Raw genomic sequence first — 18,921 nt, forward strand, 5'->3', positions numbered from 1 at the left:
TGCCCTAAGCTTTTTGTAGGAGAGACCATGTCTTGTTGTGTGTCTGCACAGAGATTAGCAGAATTGGGTCCTAAAATTTTAGGTCTGTAGGTGCTACTGTAACACAATAGCTAACATGATAAGAAAGGGTAATATAATGTATATGACAAAAACCTAAAATGAACGGCACAACAAATTAAGAATGAAAATGCAAAGTTGGGGGGGGGGGCATTTCTTTTGTGCAAATAACTTTTTCTGAAGCATCAGTGTCAACAATCTTTTGTTTCTGATGCAAATAATTTTAAACCAATGAAGATACGAGAATACCACCTTTATGTGGTATGTTGATAACATTGAGGGATATTTGAGAGGCAGGCCAGGGATGTATGCTTGTCAGTTTGCCATACTTTGTCAGACTGCTCAATCAGCCAAGGGCTTTGAAGAGTTTCGACGTGGTTTACCAAATGCAAATTTAACCTTTCTTAGACTGATTTTTATTGCTTCTGGCAAAAGGAACACTGGACAACACAGGGAAAGAGCTGGCTTTAAAGCAAACAGCCCACTTTGGAAAAAAAGAGAACTTGAACTTGAAATGCATCAAACTGACAGTTCTTTGACAGCCTAGTCAACCATCCATCCAACAGACACTCAGAGGACAGACTAACAACAAACCACAACCCATAATGAGAATCCCTGCACCTGTCTGGAAGCAATTACTGACATTATCTTTCAATAATGGAACTTTCTGAGATGCTTTTCCTGATATTTAGCTATTTGAACATTAATCCCTTTAACAAAACTGTCCCCTATACTTTTTCTACCCTTTTCCCCTTAATCTCTCTCTCCAGGGGATGGGGGGGGGGGGGGGGGGGAGGGGAAAAACAAAATACAACCAGTCAGCCTAGTTTTTCAGCACCTGGATTTATACTGATTCTCCCCCGTCATTCATGTTGCCAACAGGAATTAGCATATGGCTTGAAGGGGAAACTCAGGAGGAGAAAAGAAAGATGCCATTTTGATGGAAATAAGGGGCAAAGGAATAATCTACCATCAACTAAAAAGCTTATTTGTGTATGGTTTCCCAAGAAAAGCTTAGAAAAGCCTATGTTGATTTTAGGCTACACAAAGAAACCCTAATCCTTTCAAGGGAACTAAATCACCAAAGAAAAGTACCTCAGAAGAAAAGGCTCCCTGTCAAGCAAGGTTATTCACAACCAAATAGATGCCACAAATCAAACTGGGTAAGTAAACAAAAATAAGAATGTGGGCAATGTGTTTGATTCGAGAAAGAAAACGAAAGGAAGAGGAACAGGGGCCTAGTCTTCATCAATCACTTTTCATCCTTCAATTGTAGAGATCCCTTCAGCCTAGTTACAGGCTATCAGTCAGGAATGTTGATTCACTGGATTGGCTTCTATTCTATTCTGGCTCCATCTCAAGAAAGGACTACTCAAATTCCAAGGCTTTTTACAGCAAATTAGCAAAATAAAGATGCAGTCACATGTAGTTTGGGGGCTTTGGGTCCCTGAACACACAAGTCTTCCTTTTTTTGGTGACCTATTTTTTTCAAGGGTGGGGGTGGGGAAGAAGGGCTGCAAATTCAAATTTAAACAGAATAGAAAATATACATTTTCTAAGTGGGAGAACTTATTTCAACCAAATTTTTTTTAAAAAAACCCTCAGAATGTACTTCAAAAGGATGTTAATACATAAAAAGGGAATGCTGATCCATAAGGCAATTAAAAGAGATATAATTCAATATGCATCAAAGTAATTTTCAGAAGTAGTATATCAGCATGGGAATCCCCAATATAATGGGCTATGTAACGCCCACAGCTACAACCCGCCACCCTCAGCTCCATGGAATCAAAAGAGACAGCAATTGGCAAGATGTGGCATTTTTCTAATTTAAAAATGATCTACCAGGACAAACCAAAACAACAAACCAGCCAACCATACCCAAAAAAGCTCAATGTGAGAAACACACAGTATAAGTCACCATCCAAAATATTCACCTAGACAACAGAAAAGGCTTACATTTCAATTTAGTCAAGCCTGTATTTTCCACTGAAACCTTGTTCCAGCGCTCCAATGAAATTATAATTTAAGACAGTATGAGATTAGAGCTGAAAGCACACCTTCTTACTAAGCAATTGGCATGCACTGCCACTAAACAGGTGTTATAGTGGGAGGAGGGGGAGAAAAGATCAAACAGTTTATGTAATTTCAAGCTTTTGAATTATACACCTTGGCACAGTCAGGGATTCAAGTCCCTCTCCCCCGCCCTGCCCCCAAGAAGAAAAGCACCCCCACATTATTTTCAACAATGCTGCTTCAAATAAGCACTGCACAGAAACCCACTGACACGGATTTAAGGCAAGTATTCCTTTAATGTACTGTTAAATCATTAGCTACTCTCTCTTTACATTGCTGTTTGGGAGAAATGAATGGGATATTGCATATTTAAATGTGGCCCTCTATATCGTTTATTAACTTTACAGAAAGCATACTGCACAGCAAGCCATGGTTTATTACTATTATCCTGTGAATACTAAATGCTGGCTGGTTATTACTGTCAGCAGTACAAATTGGCTATTCATAATTCCATGTCTATCATGTAGCTGATGAGTAACAATCATGCTAAAACATTTTGAAAACTGTTACAGTTATTTAAATGAACTTAAATTAAAGCCATTTGTAAAATAAACTATTCCCTAATATTGTTATTTAAATTAATTCTGACTGGGCAGGCAATGCATTATTTAAAGTCTTTATTTTATATTGCTTTTGCAAAGCAATTATGAAGCATATAGAACATGTCTGAAACCAAGGGAAACATAAAAAGCACTAACAAGCTGATTGCTACATTCCTGAAAGACAAGTTACATTTTCTCTCTCATTGAAATTACCATGAAAAGAAATGCATGTGGAAAAAATATGCTTGTGATGGGGATTGCAGTCTTACCTTTATTTGTAACGGTGTTGAATAGTTTTTCGGAGCTGGCATCAGATGCCTGAAACACCAATGAAAAAGAAGGTACATATTATACATATTATTAAAAAATGTGTACGTATATTTATATCCCTTAGAAAAACCAAAACAGTTTGACAAAACAAGAAAGCTGATGAAAGCTGCAGCTCCAGAAAAAAAAAACATCCATAAGATGGTGCTATTTGGCTGTGTTTCACTGTCCTGCAGTGCAGCAATTGATTTGGAAAGATTCTATTTAATACATTTAAAAAATTATTCCTTATTCAACATATTAGCTGCACACAAAATATATTTTTGTATAATGATACACGCAACCCAACTTGTTCTGACAATCATTTTGCAGCTTAGGACAGACACCATAATTTTGAATTACTCATTGCAGTCTCATGTGTTTGCAGTTCTGTGGGTTCCTTTGTTTTTAAAACATTTCTTCTAAGACCCAGAGTATTGACCTTTCTCATTTTTAGCATTTCAAACTTAGGCCAGTGCTTCTATGAATTTCTATAATGCTCTGTTTATTAAACGAGACATTATTAACCTTTAAAAGAAATATCTCAGCATTGGCTTCACCTTGGTCAAAATAATCTAGACAAGACTCTCTGCATAAACTGATCACTATTTTGTATTATTCCCCATCATGCCTGCGTTATCTTTGCTTTTTCTTAAAAAATACCTATTCTGAATTATTGTAATAATTTTCATATCAGTAGGCTAATATTTTTTATCAATAAAACTGAAACTTTATTTATATATTTCACGTAAAATAACTGCGCACCTCTGCTCCAATGGCAAAATATTAACAAGTCAGGAAAGGGAAAAATCCCGATAATAAAGAGAGGTTATTCTTATCCTCATCTTATTTCCCTAAAACTGAAAAGTTCAAGTTTACATCTCTGTTGTTCATGTGTGTACATATGTGGGTGTACACACACCACACACACACATACCACACATCTGAGCCTACATCTGTATTATACACGAATTTACAAAATATATGTAGAAGCTATTAAAGTGTAACACTATTTCAGATTCAACATTTTGGGGGATAATTGATATTTTATAAAATGAAATGTGCTTATTAACAAAATATTCTATTGAGAGCACAAAATACGACTGTAACATTTGTAAAATATGTTTAGCTTCTTGGTCTTTGGCTCTAATACAGCATTGTTTTCCATTTGGATTCAGTGAACACAGCTTAAAAGCATCCTGTATTTGGAAAGCAAATACTTTTTATTAACAAACACTCACACACACTTAAATCAGGAAGTAATTTCTTAAGTTATGTCTACGAAAATAAATGTATTGAACGTATATTATATTACAATACAGTATATAGAAACTGATATATATACACGCACACATTCATATATCAGTTTATATACAATGAACTGTAATGTAATAACACATGCAAGTATACATTCATTGAACATCAAATTAAGGTACCTTTTTACACCTGTATTTTTATTTATTAAGAACTGCTAAGTTCGCTCCCAGAATTCTAAATGGATTTGACCAGATTACTGCTCGATGTATTATTTAAAAGCTGGGCTAGGATACTTCTTTCTGATTAAATACCTTGTAAACACTGGATTTATTATTTAGCGATGCCCTTCTTTAAATTAATGAAAATATGGGAATAAAGTATAAATTGAAGAGATCAAGGAAGCCATGTATTTTAAAGAGCAGTTGGACATTATTGCAACAAATTAGGAGATTTCTCCATGCTTTCATAACCATGCCAATCATCCTGTTCTTTGATTAAAAATAATAGCCTTTCAGGCTGGATCTCATCTGCTACCGCCTTTCTAAATTCAGTTTCCCCTTAAAAGTCAGGCTCTTCCCAAATCATTCGCTTTTGAAAAAAATCAAGGTTTAATTACTTTTATTGGCAATGACTGCTTATAGCTTTAGAAATTATTTTATTCCAGCATTTTGAAACAAAAGATCCTTGAAAATATGTGTGCTTCCTGATTGCTTTCTCTGCCTTCCCCTCTCCCCCTCTCCGGAAACAATGGAAAAAGGGGGAAAGATTTTTTCTAAAGCTTGATATATTTGTGGGGGGGGAGGGGAGACTGTTTTCCCCCATGTTCAGAATTTACAGGTGAAATTTTTTTCTGTCCATTGCAAAACACTTTAAGAAACACCACTGAAAAGCCTGTGTGTGACATTAGTTAAACCTAGGTTTAATATATTCTGCATGAACAACCTTTAAACTTTAAATTACAGATGTGATTATTAGCACCGCTACCCAATAACTTAAAGAAAATAATTTTACAAAGACAAAGGCTGCTGGAAAGTGAATGCTTCTTTTGCCTTAATAACTGCATAGTTCAATGTGCCAGTAACAACTTACACATTAAAAGAAAAACAAAACAACAACAAACCCAACAATGTATGCAAATAATCAGCAGTCACCTGGTTAACTCCAACAGCTAGACAGAACTTTTGTTTTTAAATATGAAACCTTCATTAAGATTAACAGCAAAGTAGACAATAGTAAAAAAAAACCCAATTATTACCACCAAACCTTGGTCCAATAATTAACTAATTCCTACACAATTATTGCTTTCTTTTCTTTATTTTATTCAATTATTAATTAGCCCAATTAAATGGCACCTATAGCTAATAAAAACCAAATGTTTTCAAAACAACATTAAACACGAATGAAAAAAAATCACTAAAATACGTCTGTCTCTGTACTTGACTTAAAATCTCTTGCACATAGACAATGAAAATCTACTAGCAGCAAATGACAATGTTTTTACTTTATTGTCTAATGATTTGAGGAAGTGTTTCAGATCTTGATTTTTTAAGTAATGGAGACTGGCTTTTTGGATATTTGAGATTTCCTTTCCATGAGACAAGAGAAAATGTGTATTAGTTCACCATCATCTAAATCATGTCCACTGCTGGAGACCTACTTGAGTAGTGTCATCACATGTCTGGAAACCCGTGTTGGTGCATGTTCTATATACAATCTATGCTACTACAATGTATTTTTTTCCTTTTGAACATCATCCTCTAGCCTGCCTTGGACTGTGTGAGGAATGATGCGGAAGCGGATTATAAACAACTCTCGCTCGCTCGCTCTTTGTACTTTGCTTAGCAAGCACAGCCTGGTCTTTTACAAAACGAACGATGAAAACGAGCGGTCGCTGGGCTAGCTCCTGACCCGCAGAATAATCTTCTATCCCGTCTAGGAACTGACTGGCATGCAGGGCGAGGGTTTCTAAAATAGTTCCTGCCCAGACCGCGAGGCTGGGCGCCGTCTTGGCTTGCAAAACCTCCAACTCTCCCAGGCGAGACTGTCGAGCTCGGCACCCCGCGCACCTGTGCCCCCCGCCCCGGAACCCCGAGATGCGGTGATGGGCTGAGACAGCTCCGCATCGGGCCACTTGGACTGCACCGGGACACACCTGCAATGCTCTCCCCTTGCACGCCACCTCCCCCGCCAAGCTAGGGGCATGGAAACGGATCCGCACCGCAACGTGGGCAGCGAAGCCCCGCACTCTGGGGTTCAGAAGGCGCCTTTGCACCCCCGCTCCCCGCGGTGCGGTCGGTTGCCAGCTGTGGTCCCCAGAACTAGGGGCACCTGCCCCCCTTCCGCTTCATGCCCTCTCCTTCCATCACCTTCCCCGCGCGCTCTCGCCCACGGTCACTCCGCCCAATGTCAACAGTGGGGGACGAGCCGCAGGCTCTAGAACAAACAATGGGGCGGAACACCCAGGCCCCTCCGACCTGCCCCCAGCTGCCCCTCTGGGGCCGGACCCAGAGAGCCGCCAGGCCGAACCCAGCCCAAGTGCAACCCCCCCCCCCCTCCTCCCCAACTGCGTGCGCCCCGGGCGCACCAAAGCATGGAGCTTGTTTGGCGAGGGACTCCCCCGCAGGGATCCCCGAGCGAGGGGGCTTCGCCGTCCCTTCCTTCCCTCCTCAGCGCCTTTGTGGGGCACCGAAAAGCTCTCGAGCCAGACCGGAGCGAAGCTGCCCAGCCCCCCCCGGAGCCCCGTCCCGGAGCGAGCCACATCCTGCTGGGGACAGCGTCGCGGCCAGAGGACCCCTCCAGCCGCCCCACCCCCCCCCCCCCCCACGGAGCCATCTGCACCCCACGGACGGGCGGCAGCGACCCCAATAGCGCCAAGCGCCGGCAAAACACTCCCCCCCCCCCAGGCTGCCAGAGCCCAGCCCGGTGGAACCCCCCGCGGCGCGGGGGCCCAGGAGACGCCAAGGGGCGCGGGGCTTTTACCTGATGGCGAAGGGCAACGCGCCGCTGACAGCCCCAAGTTCCCGCTGGACGCGCGTCCTGGTCTCCAGCCACCTGGGATCCAGCGCGGCTCGGCCAAGTCTCCACGCGGCGCCCGAACTAATCCGTCAGGGGCCCGTCCCGCCCGGGCGGGGGCCCCGCAGCCATCCCCGCCGGAGAGCGGCCCCGCTCCCGCAAGACGGTCCCCGCGGGCGGCTACGGCAGGACAAAGAAAACCATGTGCGGCCGCGGCGCCTCCCCACCCTGCGCCCCGGGCCGGAGCCGCAAGGACCCCCCGGCCGGCCTCGCCCGCGCTCCGGGGGCTGCGGCTGGAGCCGGGCGGCGGGTTCGCGGATCGAAGTCACTGGGCTCGGGCCCCCGCTGCGGAGACAAAGCGGCTCCCGGCGGCCGGGCTCAAGTGAATTCCATCGGGGGCGAGATCCCGGCCCGACGCCCCTCCGCGCGGCCGCGCGCCCTGTAATCCCGGGGCGGCTGCGCTGCACGAAACAGGCGCCCGAGCTGCTCCCGACGGGCGCCCGGTGCCTGGCCGCATAGGCACCGCTCCGAGTGCGCCCCGGCCCGCCGCGTCTAGCCGGGAGCGCTCCACGCTCGGAGACTCCGCCGCTCGCCGAGAGGGACTTCCCACCCCGCGCTGCTCCTCCCCCCGCGTCCCCGCCCGCCTCCCCCGCGTCCCCGCCCCGCCGCCGGCCCCCGCCGGCCGCCCCGCTGCCTGGCCTCCCGCGCCCCGGCCTGACCTCTGCGCCCCTGCCCCGCTGCGCCTCCAGTCTGACCTACCCCGCGCCTCTGCCCCCCTCCCCCGCCTCCAGCCTGTCCTACCCCGCGCCTCTGCCCCGCCTCCAGCCTGTCCTACCCCGGGCCTCTGCCCCCTCCCCCGCCTCCAGCCTGTCCTACCCCGGGCCTCTGCTCCCTCCCCCGCCTCCAGCCTGTCCTACCTGGGACCTTTGCCTCCCTCCCCTGCCAACAATCTATCCTAACTCCGGCCTGTCCTCCCTCCTCCCCCCTACATCCAGTCTGTCCATCCTGTCTTTTCCCATTCTGCTTAAACGCACCCACTCCCCTACAGTGCTACATTGCACAAACCTGACCCAGCTGCTCAACTGCTCTGGGCTCCAGCGTTTAGTGCAAAGCAGTAGTTACCAGTCCTGTGGCTGTGCTGTCCCACACTAGGACCAGAAGCAGCTCCCATGAGCGATGGGCTGTTGCATATCTCTGGTACCCTGGTGACTGTGTTTCTGGGGTAAGTGAAGCTGGATTTGATACAAGAGAGTATGGTACTGGGACGGCTGCACCGGCTCCAGGGCTCGAATGCCAGGGGACAGTTGCAGGCCCAGGCAGATGCTCACCCAACAGCTTTTGCTTTTCCAGTTCACATTAGGGATGTAAGATTTGGATCAACTGGCTAATTGAATAGTTGATGCTCCCTGAGGTGTTTCAAAGCGGCAGCACTACATGGAGCTGGTCAGTGCCCAGCTGACCCCAGGCTCCACACGGCGCTGCTGCTCTGATACACCAGGGGGAGCCCGCGTCACCTGACCCCGGGCTCCACGTTGCACTGCCAATTTGAAACACAGCGTGTAGCCCGGGCCAGCTGGGGACTTCCACGCGGAATTTCAAGCGGCAGCACCACTTTGAAGCCCCTCCTCCTCTTTCTGATAGAGGCAGCAAGTGGAGGAGAGGGGAGGGAAGCAACTAGTTGATTAGCGTGTTGACTCGTCGTTCACATCCCTACTTCATATCAGGCACAACATCTGTGCATGTTTCAGTAGAGTTATAAAACCAAGGCCCTGATCACTAGAGCTCATTAAGGATCACATGGCACTTTCAGCAAATGTAGGAATCTTATTGCTACTGTCCTGTCAACACCCACCTTGGAGTTCCCCGTTTGCCTTACTACCTATAGCACTCCAGAATTTCAAGTAGGAAAAGGTATTTGATACCTCTCATCCTAACCTGGTGTGCAGGGCTGCTACCAGCAGCTCCTGCCACTCCACAGCTGGCTACGTTTCAGCGGTGGGTCAAGTGAGCCCATCGGTGGTTATGCCCTTGACAGTTAAGATTGCAGCTGAAGGTAAATGTCGATTTGCTACAGCTTTTGCACCTCTGCACAAGAAACGATGCTAGAAATGGAACCATACATGCACTAACATACTGAAGAAAGGACTAGACGTTTTTATCCCTAAGGCTAGGAGAAATATATCATTTGGTTTTAAAAATTAAACCCAGAATTCTCGAGGGTTGATACATTTTGAGTGCCTCGATTTTTGGGTAACCACTGAGTACGGATGCTAAATTGCGGTGAATCAGCTAATCGAGTAGTCGATGGTATTTCCATCGACTACTCGATTAGTCGATGAGATGGGGGAGAGGCACTTACTACAACGTTGCAGCTCGGGAGTTTAAATGCAGCAGGAGCTGGGCATGCAGCAACCCGGCTCCTATTCCATTTTAACTGCAGCGCCACAGCAGGGATAGCAGGACGGTGCTTAGTCCCAGCTTGTGCCAGCCCTGGGAGCTAATCCCACTGCGGCTCCACATTTTGGAGCCCAACAAACTCTAACTACATTTAAAATGCAGAACTGCAGCATCCCAGGGTTGGCACGAGCTGGGACTGAACAATCCAGGCTCACACCAGCTCCAGGACGCTGCAGCTCTGCCCAACCCCCCAACCCTGCAGAGACGGAGCTGGGGGGAACCAGCTTTTAAGCCAGCTCCCCCCAGCACTGGCTCCTGCTCTGCGCCCCTCCCTCCCCGCTGCCTCTGACACAGAGGCAGCAAAGAAGGGGAAAGCATATGCTTATCAGATAGTTGAGTCCTCCCTTTGTTCCCTAGAACTGAGACACTTTGGTCCTTGAGATTAACCAGACACGGCAGGGATTCTTTTGTTTTTGCACAGACTCCTGCTAGTTCAGTTCCAACACCAACTGTTTAGCACCACCAGGAACTATATTTATTAAACTAGTCACTGTACCCTCCTCCCCCGCCAGAGACATGGTTAGATCCACAGCAAAAATAAAACCAAATGCCTCATTATTATTATTATTATTATTATATCTGTAGCTATTCACTCACACGACTCCCAGACTCCTATAAAGTTTGCTGCGCTGGAGATGGGAAGAAGGGGAGATGCTGAGAGGAATATATCATGTTTCATGGCTACCATGGGGAGTTTCTGTAGCTCATTGGTTCTTAGCCTTTCCAGATGACTGTACCCCCTTGTAGGAATCGGATTGGTCTTGCATATCCCCCAAGTTTCACCTCATTTTAAAACAACTTGCTTACAAAATCAGACATAAAAATACAAAACTGGTGAGAAATTGCTTGTGATCTCCTTTTTACTGTACAATTATAAAATAAATAATTTGGAATATAAGTAACATCCTTCCATTTCAGCGTATCGAATAAACAGCAGTGGAATCAAGTCAATGTCTGCATGAAATTTTACTTTGTACTGACTTCACTAGTACTTTTTATGTGAGCCTGTTGTGAAATGACACACATGTTGATGTACCCCATGGAAGGCCTCTGTGTACCCCCAGGGATATGCGTACCCCTGCTTGAGAACCACTGCTCTAGCTAGCATCCCTGGTTATCCCTTCAGCATCTAGGGATGGTGAGCACTGAAAGCAGCCTGAGTGGTGCTGAAAAGTAAATTGTAGCTGCCTCCTACTCATGTATGTTGATGGGGAAGGGAGAGGAGGAAGGATTATACATACACCCCTTCCCAATACACCCATGCAGGGACAGCGGGGGGGGGAATAGAATTGCTGGACTCCTGTGCACGTTGTGGGGGAGACGGCTCCATGCTCCCAGAAGGGGCGGGGCCTTGGGAAGAAGGGGCGGGGCAGGGCTGGAGGCAGCCAGCCCTCAAGGCCAGCGGGAGTGCACTACATGGGACTCCGGTGGCAATTTAAAGAGCCCAGCATTCCAGTCACCACCTCTGCTGCAGTGCAAGTGGCAGCCACCATTGAACCCTGGGCCCTTGTGACGTGCCAGGCCCCGGGGCAATTGCCCCCTCTGCTCCCCCACCATCAGCAGGATGAGGGGCAGGTCAGGTGTGACTTTCGCCACTGAGCTCTGAGTAGGTTCTTGTATTATGCGGGTGCATATGACGAGTAAGTTTCCAAGGACACTGTCTAGCTATATTTTGACTTCTGCAATGAGTTCATAACATCTCTTGAGTGGAAGTCTAATCAGAAGATTATATAGACCCGACAGGCAGTAGCTTGTGTATCACGCCAACACACATTTAGAAAGGAACATGGGGATCAATGACATAATGGAGTCCAGTGGCGTCTCAGGATTAACGACCGTTTACCAGGCTTGTGTCCAGCAAGTCTACATTGTAAAGGTCCAAATGGCCGATGAAGCGGATGTGTGGGAGGGAACCTAGCAGGAGCCTTGGAGGAATTCTCATTTTCTCAGCTGTGTGAGCTGATGTGTGGTGTTAGCAGGGTCAGTAGGGGCGTCAATGTTTACGGATACCTCTGTGCTTCTCAGTTAATCCTGTCAAATACCTGCTTTCCCCCGCCCCCCATGCGGAGCCAGCTTTTAAGCCTGCTGTCCTCAAACCCCAGATCCCACAGAGCACCAGATCCCTCTGATAGAGAGGCAGCAGTGTGGAGGGTGAGGGGGACAGGTGGGAACGGGTACAGCTTCCCACACATATTGGGTCCCACGGAGCCGCCTTCCCCTGCCCTGGCTGCTTCCTATAGAGGCAGCCAATTTTTAAATTGGCTCCCCTCACAGACTGGCTCCCACCTGCCACTTTGCACTGCTGCCTCTGATAAAGGGGCCTCAGCGTGGGGTGTCAGGAGGCTCCCTGGGAGTGGGGCCAGAGCGCACTGGCTTCCGCCCCCGTCCCCCGGAACCATCGAATAATCATGTAACCAATATTATTAGGTGCGGTTACACGGATATTCAAGTACATGATATCTAACAGCCCTAAGGATCAGATAGGCCCACGCACTCTGCCCCTTCCCTTAGAACTGTTATCCATAGTGAGTGTGGTTGCTGAAGACTCCTTGTACACCTTCTGCCACGCTTTATCAGACTCACTGGAAACAGACACACGCTGGCCTAAGACTCCAGGGCCCTGATCCAAAGCCTACAGAAGTCAGTGACAATGTTGCCCTTAGTACCAATGGGCTTTGCGTGGGAAATTTGGTTATATGAACAAAGCTGTTGATTCCCAAAATGTAAACTGTAGAAAGGGACTAGGCCATGCAACCTATTTCAACTACTTAGGAAAAGCCTTCCTACCAGTTTCTGATAAATGATTGTAGGGTTTTATGCAGACATCCCTCAATTTCTGATCCACCAGAGATGACTTTCCCACCAAAATTATTTCTGTGCATTTCCCGAGATTTCATATTTCAGATACACTACATGCCCCCGGGTTTCTGCTGGGACAACTAAGTGGGAATGTGCACGACAACTATACAAACAGTACTAATAGTATAATAATAATATATTCATAGTGACAGATCCATCTAAACACAGTAGCTATAAATATAGCAGAGGGATGGATTATTAAATGGCTCTTAAACAGAGGGGCTACATCTAGACTGGCATGATTTTCCGCAAATGCTTTTAACGGAAAAGTTTTCCGTTAAAAGCATTTGCGGAAAAGAGCGTCTAGATTGGCAGGACGCTTTTCTGCATTTTTGCGATCGGGGCTTTTTTGCGCAAAACAAATCTGAGCTGTCTACACTGGCCCTTTTGCGCAAAAACTTTGCGCAAAAGGACTTTTGCCCGAATGGGAGCAGCATGGTATTTCCGCAAGAAGCACTGATTTCAGGCAGTAGGAAGTCAGTGTTCTTGCGGAAATTCAAGTGGCCAGTGTAGACAGCTGGGAAGTTTTTCCACAAAAGCAGCTGCTTTTGCAGAAAAACTTGCCAGTCTAGACACAGCCCCAGGGTGTTCTTTAGGTAATCTGTGAGATATTCTAATCCTTCAGGATAGGATCAGTGAGTTGCATGGTCAAATTCTGATGTACACCAGAGTCACTCCACTATAGCTGTGAACAGAAGCCGGCCCTCAGTATTTTACAGCTTTTTGAAGCTCCTCATACATACATGTTGTACATGACAATCTTGCATTGGCAATGGAGTGGATTACGTGATTTCTTAACTTTTTACTGCACCATATTTCACTTCTAGCTACTTGGTTAAGTTCAGCTGAGCTGGATAACGACCTAAAGTCTTTACTATCTAATGGCTCTTTCATGAGCTAAATGAAATAAGTTGGTGGCCCGAGTCCGCTTCTTAGTAGACTGGTGTCCCCATTACAAACATATTTTAAAATAGAGCATTTGTGAGCACTACAGGCAGTCCCCGGGTTACGTACAAGATAGGGACTGTAGGTTTGTTCTTAAGTTGAATCTGTATGTAAGTCGGAACTGGCGTCCAGATTCAGCCGCTGCTGAAACTGACTGCCAGTTCTGACTTACATACAGATTCAACTTAAGAACCCCAAGTCAGCTGCTGCTGAAACTGATCAGCCACTGATTCCAGGAAGCCCGGGGCAGAGCAACTCTGCCTCGGGCTTCCTGTTGTCAGCGCTGGTCAGTTTCAGCAACGGCTGACTTAGGGACGCCTGGGGCAGAGCAGCTGGGGTGCTGCTGGGTTGCTCCAGTAGCGCCGCTGCTCGGCGCTACTGGACCAACCCAGCAGCACCCCAGCTGCTTTGCCCCAGGCGTCCTGATTCAGCCGCTGCTGAAACTGACCAGCAGCGGCTGAATCAGGACGCCTGGGGCAGAGCAGCTGGGGTGCTGCAGGGTTGGTCCAGTAGTGCCCAGAGCGGCGCTGCGGGACCAACTGGCAGCACCCCAGCTGCTCTGCCCCAGGGTCCACAACAAAAGCCTGGTCTGCTGGGGGAGGGGGGCACACTAGCTGCACCCTCCCCACCCCTCAGCAGACCAGGGACACGGGGAGCAAAGCCGCAGCGGTGGAGTGCCTCGCCTCTGAGGCTTTGCTCTGGCGCAGGACCCGCTGCGGCTTTGCTCCCGGTGCCCCTGGTCTGCTGGAGACGGTCCGCAGCAGACCAGGGGCACTGGGAGCAGCTTTTCTCACCCTGGAGGTCGAGGTGGCTGACCGCTGCCTTCAAGCTCCGGGGCGAGAAAGCCCCGTTCGTAAGTGTGGATCCAACATAAGTCGGATCCGCATAAGTCGGGGACTGCCTGTATAAGCAAAGTATCCAAGGACTGGATGGACCGTAAGGCCTGGTGTAGGATGGAAGATGTAAAATTAGAGGAAGCTAGCTAACATATTTGAACACATTTGAAAGTTCCATGTGGACAAGTCAGTGTGTACTTGTTTAGCAAATGTACCTTCTCTGAACAAAACTTTTCAATTGTGTTAGCTCGGGTCAAACCGGAAATTTGAGTACTCGTGGCTCTCCTCTCCCAACGGTAGATTGTCAGGGCAGTGGGCATGCTACATGTTCTGTACAGCTGTACTGGGCTCAATTTTTCCTGCCAGCACCTTGCATGTGCACTTTAATCTTTAGAATGAAATGGTCGGATCTTAGGGCTTCACCTAAAGCCTACTGAAATCAACAACAAAGAAAAAAACATTGATTTCAGAGGGCTTTGGATCAGGCTTATGGTCTCAGAAGAGTAGGTTTTCAATTATACCAATCCTTTCTATTGAATACAAATCTGGATTGACTCAGTTTTAAGACATTTCTGTCCCTTGCCCAGGTGGGACCTTGCCCAAATTCTATTTTAATCTATCTGTGGTCTCTGACAATGCTATCACGGTTTCTACAGCGGCACTGGCCTACAGCCATCTGATGAGAGCCAATGAACTTGTGTCAGAACGGACCTCTGAATTTTTTGGCTTGTTTTAAAGATGCCTGGAGGTATCTAGGTCCAATGGAAGTTAGTTAGGAGGACTTGAAACAGCCCAATTGCTGAGCAGTATGTGAACTGCTTTGCTTCCAAACTGTGCAGTAGTTCCAAAGTAGAATTACCCGTCTCTGTAGCAACGTGCAAATGAATTTTGAATTTATGGCAGATTATATCGTATTAAATCATTCATGGCAAGCATTCTCTCACCTGGAAAGCAGCACAGCTTTTTTTCCTGGCCATGTGAAAATTGGATATTCCAATACTTGAGTATTCTGTTGGAAACTGGAAGCTTTTATGGTTCCTCGCCATGGCTTATCTTTTCAAAAGGCATTACAGTGTCTGAATTGTGAATGTGATGATACCCTATACATTCCTTAATAATGCTTTGAAAAAATACATAATTGTACCTGGTAAGGAATATGAGAAGTGGAGGGGCTTTATGAGGAAAAAATTGATGGAGCTATCAATGTTTTTAAGAAATGGCTCCACACAGCTAGTCGGATGGCATAATGTCCCAAAGAGCCAGAACCTGAAGATAATGTGACGTTTTACAAAATAAGTCTGTCCCTAGTAACGATCTAGAAGAGTGCGATCACAGACAAAATTATAGCTCTTTTAAACATTAAAAGGTGGCAATAAAAAACAAGCTGGATTTTGCCATGGGAATTGAATCCACCCTACTCTCGGCTTACAAGGTAAGCTACTGCCTCCTCCCACCAGGTGGGCTCTTGGCATTAGATGAAAGGGAAGCTGGCTTGCCTTTTGGGGCATAGGGAGAGGAAAACGGTCTTTATCCTAAGAGACGATGGGGAAAATGCTATGCAAAATGTACAGTCCTGACAGCAGCAACTAAAAAGCAACAGAGCTGACCTATAATGCTGCAGAATGAGATCGAAATTCAAGAAAAGTCTGCAATTTGGCAAAGCAGAAAACTTTCGCAGGGAAGCATTAATGACAGTGCAACTTTTATGTATTTATTATTTTTCTGCTGCATGGGCAGAACTCAAAACACTTTGTAATCCCTTCTTTTATGCAGAACAGATTGCCGTTTTAAGCAGAGGCCCATAAACTGCAGGTTCAAAGAGACCTGAAACTGAATTAGCATAAAAGCTGGAATTCTCATTTATAGGAGCCGCATCGGCAAGGCAGTCACTCTGCAGGCAGTTTTATGATTTGGGTTTCAAATGGAAACAAAGCATAAAAGCGAGGCTGGGCTGAACAGCAGAGCTTTCTTCTCCTCCCCCTTCCGAAGGGCTTGATTCTCTACTGAGTGCTGTCCACTGATTTCAGGGATGATGGATTCTGTCCCCAAACCATCAACAGTCTGGGAAAGGAACCTTCCCTGTCCTATTATCGCTTCCCCACTTCCCTCCCAAACGTCTCCAAATATAGTCACATATTTAGGCTGGAAGGAAGGCAGACATAGTCCTTCTTTTCCTCCGGTTATGGAAAACAAAAATTGCCAAATTTTCCTAGCTATAATTCTCCAGGCAGAGAATATACACGGCCCCCCATCTCTTTTATGTGCTTTCTTGTGGTTAACATTATCTTTTACTAAAGATAGTACAAAATACTATTTACCTAACTCCACAGGTTTGAGACTTTGTTGTGGCTTTTAAACTAGATGTTTGCATAGTTTAATTAATGTAAATTTGTAAAATCCTCTCTTGTTGTAAAAAGATTTCATTGAAATCCTCCTTCCCCACCAACTCCGATGTGAGCAGGTTTTATAAATGAACCACTCATAAAAAAATTACACTCCGAGCATTATCTATCACTCATTTTCCAGTTGCCATCTAGGCCGTGTCCAGACTCAGGGGTTTTTTCGGGAAAAGTAGCCTTTTCCCGAAAAAACTTCCCCTGCGTCCAGACTCAAGCCGCGTTCTTTCGAAATTATTTCGAAAGAACGCGGCTTTTCTTTCGATGGCGGTAAACCTCAATTTACGAGGAAGAACGCCTTCTTTCGAAAGTTCCTCTTTCGAAAGAAGGCGTTCTTCAATGTAAAGAGGCCGTCTTCGAAAGAGAGCATCCAGACTCGCTGGGTGCTCTCTTTCGAAAAAGCGGATTTCTCTTTCGAAAGATCCGCCTGCAGTCTAGACGCGATCTTTTGAAAGAGGCTCTTTCGAAAGATGCTTTCGAAAGAGCCTCTTTCGAAAGAAGCCTGCAGTCTAGACATAGCCTTAGTGCTGAAACTAAAAGACCAGTTTAAAAAAATGTTTACGAATATCTTAGTTCATGTATTCAATATCTGTCCCAGTCTGCTCCATGGACAGGGTAAGAGCATCTCTCAAGATACAATAAAGCAGCTATCACTGTGTGCTGTAATCCTGCACTCTGTTAATCAGACCATTTTTAGACAAGAGAATGCTGAGTCAGCACCGGGAACCAACTGAGTCATTTCTTTCATTTTCTAACATGTGAGCACAATAATGAAAATCATGCCCAATTTGGCAAGAAGACTAGAAGACATAAATTCCAGCTTTCATGGATCACTTTAAAAATGGTACGCTTGACAAAGAAATATTATTACAAAAACATGTGGCAACTGTTTGAGCTCTTTCACTGATCAGATAAATTTCAACTTTGACTGTTACTTCATCTTTTGATCTGACATTATAGACAATAAAGCTGTACATTTGGTGTCTGTGCACTGTGTAGAAGCCAGCTACCTTGGCAAAAGAATGACCATTACCCTAATGAACAAAACATCCATCTAAAATATTCATGTACAGTGTGATCATATCCAGTACGCAGCATAATAACTTCTGCAGAATTCAAATAACTGAGATGCATCTGAGCAAAGCTGTATTACACCACACATAAGAGGAGTTATTATGGCACCTTTAGAAGAACCAACAAATGAAAAAAAAAAGGCTTGGTACATATTTTCCATAACAAAACACAATTGGTTTCAGTGGGATACAGCTCTGTTTCTCATTAGTTATCCTTCACTTGTCAGACAAGTTCCATATTTCACTTGAAACCCACTGAGTATTCTTTTTAGTTTGCTAGGGAAAGTGGCTATACATTTAGCACATTTCCATTACGCTGTGTGTTTTCACAGGTCTGTCTTTAAAACATACTGTACATGCTTTTGCTTCTTTCCCTTAGGATCGCGGGTTTCAACATCCAAGAAGAGTTTAAAAGCAGGTAACAAGTCATCACTTTTGAAGTTGCAGAGGAACTGGAGAGGTGCAATAGCCCCAGCAACCATTATCAGTGCCTACCAGGGTGCCGCGGTATCAAGTTTTATGATAAAGCACTCAGCTGACACCAGAAAAGTAATCATTCTCTCTCCCCTACACCACCCACTTTTTCACAAGGAGGCTTTTTACACTCATTAAATGCAACCTTATCTCTGAAACACTGCAATCCTCAGCAAATGACAAGTGCGCCTAATCTCATTTTCTGACAAGCGATTCTGACAGCACCTTCCTTTTGATTTCTAAGACACGTAGCTAGACATATATTAGTCTGTCAGTCATTGCCCTTAGGTAAGATGAAAAAGAGAGAGAGAGAGATGAACATTTGAGAATGTGAAGAGAACAAGACGAGAAAGAGAATAAGGGACCCTTTCTGGCTATTTTAACCAATGCATTTCTTGATTCCTCTCCCCTAGTTTCATCCAGGCATCTTCTATGCTACACAATGGTGTGTTTACTATTCAGAGGTCTTACAACAATTACACCCAAAAGATTGGGTTTGACAAAGATGCATCTATCTAGGAGGCAGTGTGGTGTAGCACTGAAATGAAAATCGGGGTCTGTTCCTGGCTGTGTCACTTTCCCATGCTTGTGACATTGAGCAAATCACTTTCTCTCTGTGTGCCTCAGTTTC

At 45.7% G+C, this 18,921-nt stretch overlaps 1 protein-coding gene across 9 annotated transcripts in view; it reads right to left on the reverse strand.

The window, feature by feature from the left end:
- Positions 1 to 18,921, reverse strand: part of AUTS2 (activator of transcription and developmental regulator AUTS2) — a 1,132,674-nt gene that overhangs the window by 99,226 nt on the left and 1,014,527 nt on the right. For all 9 annotated transcript variants that reach the window (XM_075904276.1, XM_075904280.1, XM_075904277.1 and 6 more), the window contains one exon: positions 2,945 to 2,993. In XM_075904276.1, the coding sequence (XP_075760391.1) occupies positions 2,945 to 2,993 (49 nt within the window). The remainder of the gene's footprint in view (positions 1 to 2,944; positions 2,994 to 18,921) is intronic.

Source organism: Pelodiscus sinensis, chromosome 21 (assembly GCF_049634645.1).
Source record: "Pelodiscus sinensis isolate JC-2024 chromosome 21, ASM4963464v1, whole genome shotgun sequence".
Classification (NCBI taxonomy): Eukaryota; Metazoa; Chordata; order Testudines; family Trionychidae; genus Pelodiscus; species Pelodiscus sinensis.